This window comes from Dendrobates tinctorius, unplaced genomic scaffold (genome assembly GCF_039654945.1).
Source record: "Dendrobates tinctorius isolate UK_male_01 unplaced genomic scaffold, ASM3965494v1 ptg000107l, whole genome shotgun sequence".
Taxonomy (NCBI): Eukaryota; Metazoa; Chordata; class Amphibia; order Anura; family Dendrobatidae; genus Dendrobates; species Dendrobates tinctorius.
This window is the reverse complement of record NW_027361775.1, coordinates 37,117,919-37,131,148: the sequence shown is the minus strand read 5'-3', so window position 1 is coordinate 37,131,148 and position 13,230 is coordinate 37,117,919. Positions and strand designations below refer to the sequence as shown.

At 41.6% G+C, this 13,230-nt stretch overlaps 1 protein-coding gene across 1 annotated transcript in view; it reads left to right on the top strand.

The window, feature by feature from the left end:
- LOC141100709 (uncharacterized) overlaps positions 1-13,230 on the top strand; it is a 424,196-nt gene that overhangs the window by 258,726 nt on the left and 152,240 nt on the right. Inside the window, exons 77-81 of the mRNA XM_073589356.1 lie at positions 4,609-4,728; positions 5,116-5,235; positions 5,477-5,596; positions 6,015-6,134; positions 7,828-7,947. Coding sequence (XP_073445457.1) covers positions 4,609-4,728; positions 5,116-5,235; positions 5,477-5,596; positions 6,015-6,134; positions 7,828-7,947 — 600 coding nt within the window. The remainder of the gene's footprint in view (positions 1-4,608; positions 4,729-5,115; positions 5,236-5,476; positions 5,597-6,014; positions 6,135-7,827; positions 7,948-13,230) is intronic.

The window sequence follows — 13,230 nt, the reverse complement described above, 5'->3', positions numbered from 1 at the left end:
GCCCCTATGCCCATGGACGGGATAGTACGTCTAGCGTGATCAGCGGCGCCCACGTGGTGTGAGCGCCGCTGATCGCGACCGGGTGTCAGCTAATTATCACAGCTGACACCCGGCACAATGTGTCAGGGGCGGTCACAAACCGCCCCCGACACGTTAACTGCTTGCACACCGCGATCAAACATGATCGCGGTGTACCGGGGGTTAAAGGAAAGCATCGGCAGGGAGGGGGCTCCCTCTGTGCTTCCCTGAGCCCCCCACGGCAGTGCAATGTGCAGCGCTGCTGCGGGGGGTCCTTCCCTGCAGGCCCCCGAATCCAAGATGGCGACGTGGGCCTACAGGGAGCCGGCTTCCTCAGTGCCTGCAAAGCGCAGGCACGAGGAAACCTGCTGTACAGCGTGTGACAGATCGCTGATGTGACAGATCAGCGATCTGTCACAGGACAGTGATGTCCCACCTGGGACTATGTAATAAAGTTTAAAAAAAACTGTTAAAATAATTTTAAAAAAATAGCCAAATAAATTAAAAAAAAAAAAAATTCCCCAAATAAATCCATTTTTTGGAAATAAAAAAAATAAAAATAAAAGTACACATATTTGGTGTCGCCGCATCCATAACGACCTGCCCTATAAAACTGTCCCATTAGTTAACCCCTTTAGCGAACCCCTTAAAAAATAAAAAACGAAGCAAAAATTAATGATTTACTATCATACCCCCAAACAAAAAGCGCAATAACGCGCGATCAAAAAGACGCATATAAATATCCATGGTACCGCTGAAAACATCATCTTGTCCCGCAAAAAACGAGCTGCCATACAGCATCATCAGCGAAAAAATAAAAAAATTATAGCTCACAAAATAAAGCGATGCAAAAATAATTATTTTTTATATAAAATTGTTTTCATTGCATAAAACCGACAAAACATAAAAAAAGACCTAAATGAGGTATCGCTGTAACCGTACTGACCCGAAAAATAAAACCGCTTTATCAGTTTTACTGCACGAGGAACGGTTCATTCTGCGTCCCAAAAATCGGAATAAAAAGCGATCAAAAAATGTCATGTGCCCGAAAATGGTACCAATAAAAACATCAACTTGTCCCACAAAGAATAAGACCTCACATGACTCGGTGGGTCAAAATACGGAAAAATTATAGCTCTCAATATGTGGTCATGCAAAAACTATTTTTACAATAAAAAGCGTCTTTTAGCGTATGACAGCTGCCAAACATAAAAACCCGCCATAAATAGTAAATCAAACCCCCCCGTTATCACCCCCTTAGTTAGGGAGAAAATAATAAAATTAAAAGAAAATGTATTTATTTCCATTTTCCCATTAGGGCTAGGGTTAGGGCTAGGGCTGAGATTAGGGTTAGGGGTGTGTTGGGGTTAGGGTTGGAGTTAGAATTGGGGGTTTCCACTGTTTGGGCACATCAAGTGCTCTCCAAATGCAACATGGCGTCTGATCTCAATTCCAGCCAATTCTGAGTTGAAAAAGTCAAATGGTGCTCCTTCCCTTCCAAGCTCTGCCATGCGCCCAAACAGTGTTTTACCCCCACATGTAGGGTATCAGCCTACTCAGGACAAATTGCAAAACAACTTTTGGGGTCCAATTTCTCCTGTTACCCTTAGGAAAATAAAAAAATTGGGGGCAAAAATATCATTTTTGTGGAAAAAAATGATTTTTTAATTTTCACGCCCGGGCGTTATAAACTTCTGTGAAGCACTTGGGGGTTCAAAGTGCTCACCACACATCTAGATAAGTTCCGTGGGGGGTCTAGTGTCCAAAATGGGGTCACTTGTGGGGAGTTTCAATAGTTTAGGTACATCAGGGGCTCTCCAAACGCACATGACACCCGCAGACCATTCCATCAAAGTCTGCATTCCAAAACGTCACTACTTCCCTTCCGAGCCCCGACGTGTGCCCATACAATAGTTTTCTCCCACATATAGGGTATCATTGTACTCAGGACAAATTGGACAACAACTTTTGGGGTCCAATTTCTCCTGTTACCCTTGGGAAAATAAAAAAATTGAGGACTAATTGATCATGTTTGGGGAAAAAATACGATTTTTTTATTTTCATGCCCGGGCATTATAAACTTCTGTGAAGCCCTTGGGGGTTCAAAGTGCTCACCACACATCTAGATAAGTTCCTTAGGGGGTCTAGTTTCCAAAATGGGGTCATTTGTGGGTGGTTTCCACTGTTTAGGTACATTAGGGGCTCTCCAAAGGCAACATGACACCCGCAGACCATTCCATCAAAGTCTGCATTCCAAAACGTCACTACTTCCCTTCCGAGCCCCGACATGTGCCCATACAGTAGTTTTTTCCCACATATGGGTTGTCAGCGTACTCATGACAAATTGTACAACAACTTTTGGGGTTTAATTTCTCCTGTTACCCTTGGGAAAATAAAAAAATTGGGGACTAATTGATCATGTTTGTGGAAAAAATACACATTTTTTATTTTCACCCCCGGGCGTTATAAACTTCTGTGAAGCCCTTGGGGATTCAAAGTTCTCACCACGCATCTAGATAAGTTCCTTGGGGGGGTCTAGTTTCCAAAATGGTGTCATTTGTGGGGGGTTTCCACTGTTTTGGTACATCAGGGGTTTTCCAATTGCGACATGGTGTCCGATCTCAATTCCAGCCAAAAACGTCAAATGGCGCTGCTTCCCTTCCGAGCTCTGCCATGCGCCCAAATAGTGGTTTACCCCCACATGTGGGGTATCAGCGTACTCAGGACAAATTGCACAATAACTTTTAGGGTCCTGTTACCCTTGGGAAAATAAAAATTGGGGGTGAAAAGATCATTTTTGTGGAAAAAATATGATTTTTTAATTGTACCGCTGTACGTTATAAACTTCTGTGAAGCCCATGTGGGCTCAAAGTTCTCACCACATATCTAGATAAGTTCCTTGGGGGGTCTAGTTTCCAAAATTGGGTCACTTGTGGGGGGTTTCCACTGTTTAGGTACATCAGGGGCTCTCCAAACATGACATGGCGTCCGATCTGAATTCCAGCCAATTTTGCATTGAAAAAGTCAAACGGCGCTCCTTCCCTTCTGAGCTCTGCCATGCGCCGAAACAGTGGTTCCCCCCCCACATATCAGGTATCAGCGTACTCAGGACAAATTGCGCAATAACTTTTGCAGTCCAATTTCTCCTGTTACCCTTGGTAAAAGAAAAAAAATTGAACCTGAAGTATTTTTTTTGTGAAAAAAAGTTAGATGTTCATTTTTTAAAAATATTCTAAAAATTCCTGTGACGCACCTAAAGGGTTAATAAACTTCTTGAATGTGGTTTTGAGCACCTTAAGGGGTGCAGTTTTTAGAATGATGTCACTTTTGGGTATTTTCTTTCATATTGACCCCTCAAAGTGGCTTCAAATGTGATGTGGTCCGTAAAAATAAACTGGTGTTGCAAAAATGAGAAATCGCTGGTCAATTTTTAACCCTTATAACTTCCTAACAAAAAAAATTTTGGTTCCAAAATTGTGCTGATGTAAAGTAAACGTAGGAAATGTTACTTATCAAGTTTTTTGTGTGCCGTATCTCTGTGATTTAAGGGCATAAAAATTCAAAGTTGGAAAATTGCGAAATTTTAAAAATTTTCACCAAATTTCTGTTTTTTTCACAAATAAACGCAAGTTATTTGAATGAAATTTTACAACTAACATGAAGTACAATATGTCACGAGAAAACAATATCAGAATCACCAGGATCCATAGAAGCGTTCCAGAGTTATGACCTCATAAAGGGACAGTGTTCAGAATTGAAAAAATTGGCTCGGTCATGAACGTGCAAACCACCCTTGTGGGTGAAGGGGTTAAACCACTTCATGACCAGCTGATTTTTTTTGTCTTTGTCTGGGCCATATATTTTAGCTTATGTATATATTAAAAAAATGGAATTTCTCTGGAATAAGACATTGGATTGCAGATATCCGGGTATCATTTTATTCAACTTTCTATGACCTACATGCATAGGTAGATGGCTTAGGAGGGTTGATCCTAGTATTTTTAGTTTGTTTCTTATTCTCTTTAGATAACTTGAACCTGCGATTACTTACAGTATTTATTTATACTATATACTGCAATGCTGCAGTATAACTTACATTTTCCTTTAAAACCCATCCACAGGCCGGACCTCATAGAATAACCAGCATGGTGGTGATGAGGCCTTCAACAGATTGACGAGCTGCCTTACTATACCTTCTTCATTCCCTGATATCGCTATTTAAATAGTTATGCAGCGACTGAACAAATCTGCGGTCGGTGGCTGCTCGTAGATTGCAGATGACGGCTGTGTGAGAGGCAGATGCTGACATCTTACCTTATGGGGCGAGCTGTACTCCACTCCATATATGCGCCCCCTGACTGTGACACCAGTTCTTCAGGGTGCTCGAAGGGGTTAACTGTATTTAAAGTATAGTCCATTACGCTGTTCAAGCCAACATAGATCAGTCCGAAAATGTATATTATGCTGATTATTGTCAATCTGTATAAAATAAAATATAAAGAATATTAGAAAAAACCCTTCATTTTAAGTGAAGCAAATGTCATAATTTAATTGCTATATTTCATTCATTACATTATGTTCTCTTCATAGGTGATGGACATAATTGTGAGGCGCTGACAGCGTGTGATGATGATAGTAATTGTTCTTCCAATGCAGCGTGTAGTAACAGAACAGGAAGCCTCTTTTGTACATGTAATGATGGATACGAAGGTAATCACTTACCACTGTAGACGTCTATATATACAGCCATTCACTGGACGCTGTCTAGAGTGGATAACTCTCCAATAACAATGGCTGGTGTCATAGCTACAGACAGATCTAATAATATCACACTTACCCATAGTCTGTATGTTAATGAAGCATGGGATTATCAGATACAGTGATTTCATCTGTAGTTTTTTCTTCCCAATGACTAATATAAGGTGACACTGATTTGTATTTGTGTATCGTTACATTAGTACAGACTGATAGACTTGGGCTGTAGTTTCTCTTGTAGAATTTAGTATCATCCATTGATGACCATATTGTAAGACATTTGTGGATAAGCTCTTAATCACAGACTTCAGTAATAAGTCATCATTTCTGTGTTGTGATCAGGCAATGGGTCGTATTGTGCTGATATTGATGAATGTGATGGAAAGCACAACTGTTCAGATGACGCCACCTGTACTAACACAGAGGGAAGTTATATCTGTACATGCAATGCTGGATACACAGGTAAGGACAATACAATATGGGAATGTAATGGAAGTGAATGGTTCATGTAATTTAAATTACACTAAATATATCACGATGTAGAAGTTGTAACTGGACGCTAAACACATTAGAAGCCACTGAACATATAAGGTTAGCCGGAGAGTTACAATTTATTCTTCATCCATCAGGGTCTATGCATCATGTGAGGAAATGTTACATCTGTATGTTCTCAGATTACTGTGATCCATTTTATATTGACCAGGTGACGGGACCCACTGTGAGGATATTAATGAGTGTAACACCACCAGTATCTGCTCATCTAATGCCACCTGCAGTAACACAATAGGGAGTTACACCTGTACCTGTAAGGATGGATTCTCAGGTAAGCAAATGAGTTGATCTCATTGAATAATTCTTTTTCAATGAAAACAGCACGGCCATGTCATCAGTGAGCGCCGGCGGTAGCGTCTACTTTATTCTTCCTATAAGATGAAAACCTGACAGAATACTTGGAAAATGTTATTTTATGGCACCGTGTGTTGTCACATAAGTTCCTGTGTCTCACAAAAATGAAGCCCAGAGATAGAAAGGCGCTCTATAGAATCTAATTGTGAATCTTTTGGAGATTGTTTTTCACTTTAAAGTAAATGGATTCATCAAGGGGCATATATGTAACCAGTTGTTGGGAATAGCAGTAATCCCTAGACTCAGTGCCCAGCACAGAGCGCTGTATCTGATAGACCCTATTAATACTCTCGCGTAATATCCTCATTTATCTATTAACCATTTTTATTATTTAGGAAATGGATCCCATTGTGCGGACATTAATGAATGTCAGGATGGAAATAACTGCTCACATAATGCCACCTGCACTAACACAATAGGGAGTTTCACCTGTACCTGTAATGAAGGATTCTCAGGTGAGTCCTGATTTGTCATTGATTCGTGTTTTTACCTTTCTCTTAATATTTTGAAAACTACATTTAGTGACGTAGCTCAATATAACGGGATCCTGATACGTCTGTCCCTAACTCTGTCCCTGTTACCCTAACCTCTGCCCTATAAAATAATAACCTTTATGTTCCTGCATTTAGAAGTATGACACTGATAGGCTTGTCATCGACTGTATATCCTTATCTCTCCCTTAGGCCAGTGTCACACTTGTATATAAATCGGGCAACTGCTATCTGATTTTTAATTGGATACAACTCACACCAATGTTATTATATGGGGGAATAACAACGACCGATATGTTTTTAACTGACAGAATCTGTCGGTATAAAAAATAATAACATTCTGCGATTTCACTCTGAAATCAGAAGACACCAATTGAAGTCTATGGTTGCGTGGAAAACACCTGACGGCACTCCGATAACATATGAGTGTAGTCCGATTTCTGCATACTCACACAATGGAAAAGATGGAGGAATTTTGATCTCCATCTCCTCATTTCAGTGTGCTATGATTCTCTCACCTGAGAGTTTTGGATCACACTATGTTGGCGCTCTGAAGAATCTCGGATCAGTGTTTAATCGGAGTATCATTAGCATAATTGATCTAATTCTCTTGGATGAGAAAATCTACGGTCGTGTGACCCCGGCCTAACACAAATGACCACTTTCTGTCACAATTCAAAATCTGGCACAACAAGACATAAACCAATCTATAAACTTAGGCAGTATTTTACACTAAGCAAAAATCTGAAGGATACACGGACCTGAAGTGCCAGAATTGGCGCATCGTACAGATACGCCATTTCTGGGGGGTCTGCGGGCTGGTATTTGTAACCGGGGGGGCAATATCCATGGCTCTTTCCTAGGCTATGAATATTAGCCCGCAGCTCTCTGTGTAGCCTTTCTGGCTATAAAATATTGGGGGAACTCCACGTAATTTTTTTGGGGGGTCCCTCTATTTTAATAGCCAGTAAAGGCTATGCAGACAGCTGCAGACTGATATTCATAGCCTGGAAAGGGGCCATGGGTATTACCCCCTTCACAGACTGCAAATATTGGCCCCCGGCCGTCGGCTTTCCCACTTTGGTGCAGAAATATGCGCGGGAGCCCACCCCATTTTTTTCCGTTTTTTTCTTAATAAAGAATATTGTTCATTAATAAACATCAGCCTTACTATTATTTATCTATTTATTTATATCTATCCATAGATTTAGCAAAAGATAGATAAATCTATGGATATATCCATAAATATATATATGGATATATCTACCGATATATATATATATAGCTATATCTATAGATATGCAGTATCTATGGATATATCTATGGATCCATATATCCATTTCCATATATCTCTGGATATATCTATGGTAGGTATAGTAACCTACTTATATCTGTGAACAATTATTTTGGAGGTGTGGCATTACCTTATTATTGGCCAGACTTGTGTACTTACCAGTTTTGGTTTTTAAATATTTTAATGTTGTTTTTTTGTTTGCATTGTTGGCTATATAATAAAAATAGAAATGTTACTTTTATTCTTGGTGATCCCGATTTTTTTCAGCATGTGTCTTTTCTTTTGTTTTTTTGTATCTGATAGAGCCTAGTACAACTCTCATGTAACATCCTCATTTATCTATTAACCATTTTTATTATTTAGGAGATGGATCCCTTTGTGCGGACATTAATGAATGTCAGGATGGAAATAACTGCTCACATAATGCCACCTGCACTAACACAATAGGGAGTTTCACCTGTACCTGTAATAAAGGATTCTCAGGTGAGTCCTGATTTGTCATTGATTCCTGTTTTTACCTTTCTTTTAAAATTTTCAAACTACATTTCGTGACGCAGCTCAATATAACGGGATCCTGATATAAAAGCATACAATGCTAGTGTAAACATGCAGGAATGCAGTAGCACAGAGAATGCAGACTCAGTACAGAAAATCAAGTTATGTGTTACCGTATTTTTCGGAATATAAGACACACTTTTACCCTCCAAAAATGTGGAGGAAAATGGGGATGCGTCTTATAGTCCGGATGTCCCTAATCTGGCTGTGCTAGGGAGGTGGGGGAGCTGCAGCGGCGGAGCAGCGGGTCACAGGAAGCAGGAGCCGGCCGCTTCAGCTAACTCCTGTGCCCGCTGCTAAAAAGAAATGAATATTCACTCCATTCCATGCCCAAGGGCGTGGAGGGCAATGAATATTTATTTCTCTTTAATAACAAGAACAGTGTTATCCTAAGCAGCAGGCTTATTGCAGCTGCCCGGCATTTGAGTGTGCTGGCTACTTAAGACAATGAATATTCACTGCACTCCACTCCCATAGGTGTGGAATGCAATGAAGGGTGGAATGCAATGAATATTCCTTCCGTTTAGTAGCGGCACACGTGGAAGCCCGGCAGCTGCAGGAACCAGACGGCTGCGGCTGAACTGACACTGTGCTCACTAAAGAGTAATGAATACTCTCTGAGCTCCACGCACACAGTCCCTGCATGGAGAACAGTGAGTATTCTGGCAGCTATCCTCAGTGGTTTGAAAGCAGCGCATGACGTCATTGCCCTGCACTACTTCAAGCATAAAGCAACGACTGGCACCGGGGCAGGACGCAGCGAGGGCGTGCAGGGAAGGCAAGAATGTTTTTTTTCGCTGCTGGGGGCCAATCATACCAGCAGGGGGAAGGGGCCAATCACACCAGGATAAGGATGGGGCCATGCATACCAGGATAAGGATGGGGCCATGCATACCAGAATAAGGATGGGGCCATGCATACCAGAATAAGGATGGGGCCATGCATACCAGGATGTGGATGGGGGCCATACATACCAGGATAAGGATGGGGCCAATCATACCAGGATAAGGATACTGCCATGCATACCTGAATGAGAATGGGGGTGGGGGCAAATCATACCAGGATAGGGATTGGGGCCATGAATACTAGGACGGAGATAGACGCCCTGCATACCAGTGTAAGGATGGAGCCATGCATACCAGGACAGAGATGGGGCCATGCATACCAGGACAGAGATTTGGGCCTTGTATACCAGGATAGAGATAATGGAGCCATGCATACCAGAATGGGGGATATTAAGTATAGCATTGTCCACATTTTTTGCTTCTTTTTTTTTAGAATTTTCTCCTCTAAATCCTAGGTGTGACTTATGGTCTGGCACATCTTTTAGTCTGAAAAATATGGTAATTCTATACAAGTTTAGCAAAATAAGGTGCAGAATCAATAAGATGACAATTTGCAAATTGGTAGCAATGAGAAAAACAATACAACACTACTTGCTGTCTCACCTGACTTAGTGGCTACTGTCTGTCCCTAACTCTGTCCCTGTTACCCTAACCTCTGCCCTATAAAATAATAAACCCTTTGTTACTGCTTTTAGAAGTGCGACAGGAGCCACACTACACACCTGTTGTAGGCCGCAAGCCTTGCACTGTAAAGCAGACACTATCATGTCACAGACCTGTTCCCAGCTCATGTCTCTCTCTGCTCAATTTATTGAGATTCCATCCCATTAACCAGGCTTCAGGTAACACGACTGAGGTACAATCCATTTTACCAGGCCTCCACTCACACAACCGATATACTATTTCTTTAACCTTGCCTCCACTGAGACGACTTAAATGTCATCCCTTTAACCAGGCCTCTGCTAAAATGACTGGGATACCATCACTTTAACCAGGCCTCCATTCACACAACCAGGATACCCTCCCTTTAACAAGGCCTTTGCTCACACGTCTGAGATACTGCCCCTTTATCCAGGCAACCATGATTCTTTATTCTCTGATAAGGCTCTGCACCCCTCAGTCTTTCCACCTCTATTGATGGTTATGCATTTCCTAACATGATTCTCCAGGGTTTGGCTGTAAGCTGGCACAGAACTTTCTTCCCAGGTGACTTACGACAACTCCAGGTGGTGACTAAACTCCTTTTCTGGTCTCTGAGGCTTTTTGCATTTGCATCAGAGCAGATCACTTGTCCCTCTGTCCATCTGATTTCTGCCTTCCCCTGTCCGAACAGTCTTCCTACTTGCGGCTCCCATGTCATTTTTGGTTCCTTTGTCTATTACCTCTGGTCACTGGATGGCAGCATCCGCTCGCACAGGATTCTCAGCAGATTTCTGTTGCACGAGTCATTTCCTTGCACAGTACTGAACACAGCCAGGATTTGCCTCTGATAGTGACATTTAAAGTGCAGTGAGGAGTGCATGTCATTTCATGCGCTAATCAGCCCATCTAAGACGTGATCGCGAGGTGCTGAAGAGTTTCTATATCAGCCAATGATTAATACCATGGCAAGCCATTGAAATCCAATGATTTGGGCTATTTATGGTAATATTGAAGTATTGTTGTGTATAGAATAAGTGTAAATACTTTTATACCTAAAAATGACATATGTATTCTAAGAGTGAGACCTTTCTTGGCTAGCCAGAAGACTTATGTTTCCAAGATTTCATGGCACAGAGGGTTTTTTTCAGGCAGGTTTAGAAATATAGAATAAGAAAACAGATGATCGAAGGTTCAAGTCACCTAAGTGGAATAACAAATACAGTAAAAAAAGGAATATCTAAAAAAAAATAAAAGCAGAATTTGAATGACTCCTCTTTTCCTACAATACAGATACTAAATAAAAAGACACACATAACCGACATCTGTGTCTGTAAAAAACAATGCAATAAGAAGCGATTAATTTATCCTAGTGCAAATTATGATCAATTAGTATAAGCTCAGGTCAGAAAAAACAATTTGATATTATCGCAATCGTGTTAATGTGAAGAATCAACTATATAAATCCAAGACACAAAAAACTGTGTTGACATTTAATTTATTTAGTGCAATTTTCCAGCACTTGGAATATTTTCCTGTGTCCCAGTATATTATATAGTAACTAGATGTGTGCCCGATGCTATAGCATCGGGAGGACATTAACATCACGATGGGGGCAGCTTTGTGGTGCTGGGGGTGGCGGGCCACCCACTACCATGCAGTCACAACCGTCAGGAAAGACGGTGTTTTGAGGCCTGTGCTGGAGATGGTGCGCGGCACCACCAGAGGGTGGCCGCACCCAATCTCCAGTACAGGCCTCAAGCCGCGGTCTTTCCTTCTGGCTGTCACTGCACGGATGTGGTTGGGCAGGCAGCGGCGGGATCCGACACGTGTAGTCAGGCGGTGGGTCCTGGTGGGGGTCCGGCGGCAGCATCCTTCTCATTACTCCCCCCTCATTACACCCTCTCGTTACACTCTTCACACCACCCAAAGACTAAGACACAGAAAAAGCACACAGTATGACAAACGTGCATGAATACTCTGTTGTAAAATATATGTAACAGTAAGCAGCAAGGTGCTAGTAAAAGATGATAACAAACACAGGGTATTTAGTTGATATGTTTTTTGTGAAAAATGTATACTAAGCCACTCCACCATGTCACGGTAACCCTTCACGGAGCAGTCCTATCTAATGTATTTAAAATCTGATCATGTGAACAATACCTACATGAGCAGGGTTAAGAAAGGCGCTGCACGGTATGGGCACGCTAGGCAAAATGGTTTTTCAAGCATGTCCCACAAGAGAGGCGGGGGTCTCCCAAAGCTTGCATAAGCAAGAAATCAATGGATTAAAAACACATGAAACGTGCACAAAATTGAACAGGTCAGTAAGAAACTTCACACTACTCAAAGGCATGGTGGAGTGGCTTAGTATACATTTTTTGCAAAAAACTTATCAACAAAATACCCTGTGTTTGTTATCATCTTTTACTAGCACTTTGCTGCTTACTGTTATATATATTTTACAACAGAGTATTCATGCACGTGTGTCATACCGTGTGCTTTTTCTGTGTCTTAGTCTTTGGGTGGTGTGAACAGTTCCTTACTGACATGTTCAATTTTGTGCACGTCTCATGTGTTTTTAATCCATTGATTTCTTGCTTACGCAAGCTTTGGGAGACCCCCCTCTCTCTTGTGGGACGTGCATAAAAAGCCATTTTGCCTAGCGTGCCCATACCGTGCAGCGCCTTTCTTAACCCTACTCATATAGGTACTGTTCACATGATCAGGTTTTAAATACATTAGAGAGGACTGCTCCGTGAAGGGTTACCGTGACGTGGTGGAGTGGCTTAGTATCCATTTTTTTGGCAAAAAACGTATCAACTAAATACCCTGTGTTTGTTATCATCTTTTACTTGCATTTTGCTGCTTACTGTTACATATATTTTACAACAGAGTATTCATGCACGTTTGTCATACTGTGTGCTTTTTCTGTGTCTTAGTCTTTGGGTGGTGTGAACAGTTTCTTACTGACCTGTTCAATTTTGTGCTCGTCTCATGAGTTTTTAATCCATTTATTTCTTGCATATGCAAGCTTTGGGAGACCCCCGCCTCTCTCTTGTGGGACGTGCACAAAAAGCCATTTTGCCTAGCGTGCCCATACCGTGCAGCGCCTTTCTTAACCCTGCTCATGTAGGTATTGTTCACATGATCAGGTTTTAAATACATTAGATAGGACTGCTCCGTGAAGGGTTACTGTGATGTGGTGGAGTGGCTTAGTATCCATTTTTTGCAAAAAACGTATCAACTAAATACCCTGTGTTTGTTATCTTTTACTAGCACTTTGCTGCTTACTGTTACATATATTTTACAACAGAGTATTCAGGCACGTTTTTCATACTGTGTGCTTTTTCTGTGTCAGAGAGAAAGAATAGTTTACAGGGAGCAGGCACAAGCAAGGTGAGGTCACAAGCAAAGTGTCTGAGTCCAGAAAGAGAATCAAGTCAAGCAGGGTCAGGCACAGATCGCAGAGGGATCAATGTTCACAGGCAACAGCAAATGTATGATTGTCACTGGAGGGTGGAACTAGCATGCTTAAGTAGAAGCCTGATTAAGGAAAATGAACAAAGGTGATTGCAGCACAGACCCAGCACAGACTGACAGCCCTGACACATAGTAACAAAAATACATACAGAGTGGAAATCATGACCGTACCCCCTCTTCAAGGGGGGCCACCAGACCCCCAGGTTTCCCAGGAAACCTCTGATGAAAGGCCTGGACCAACCTA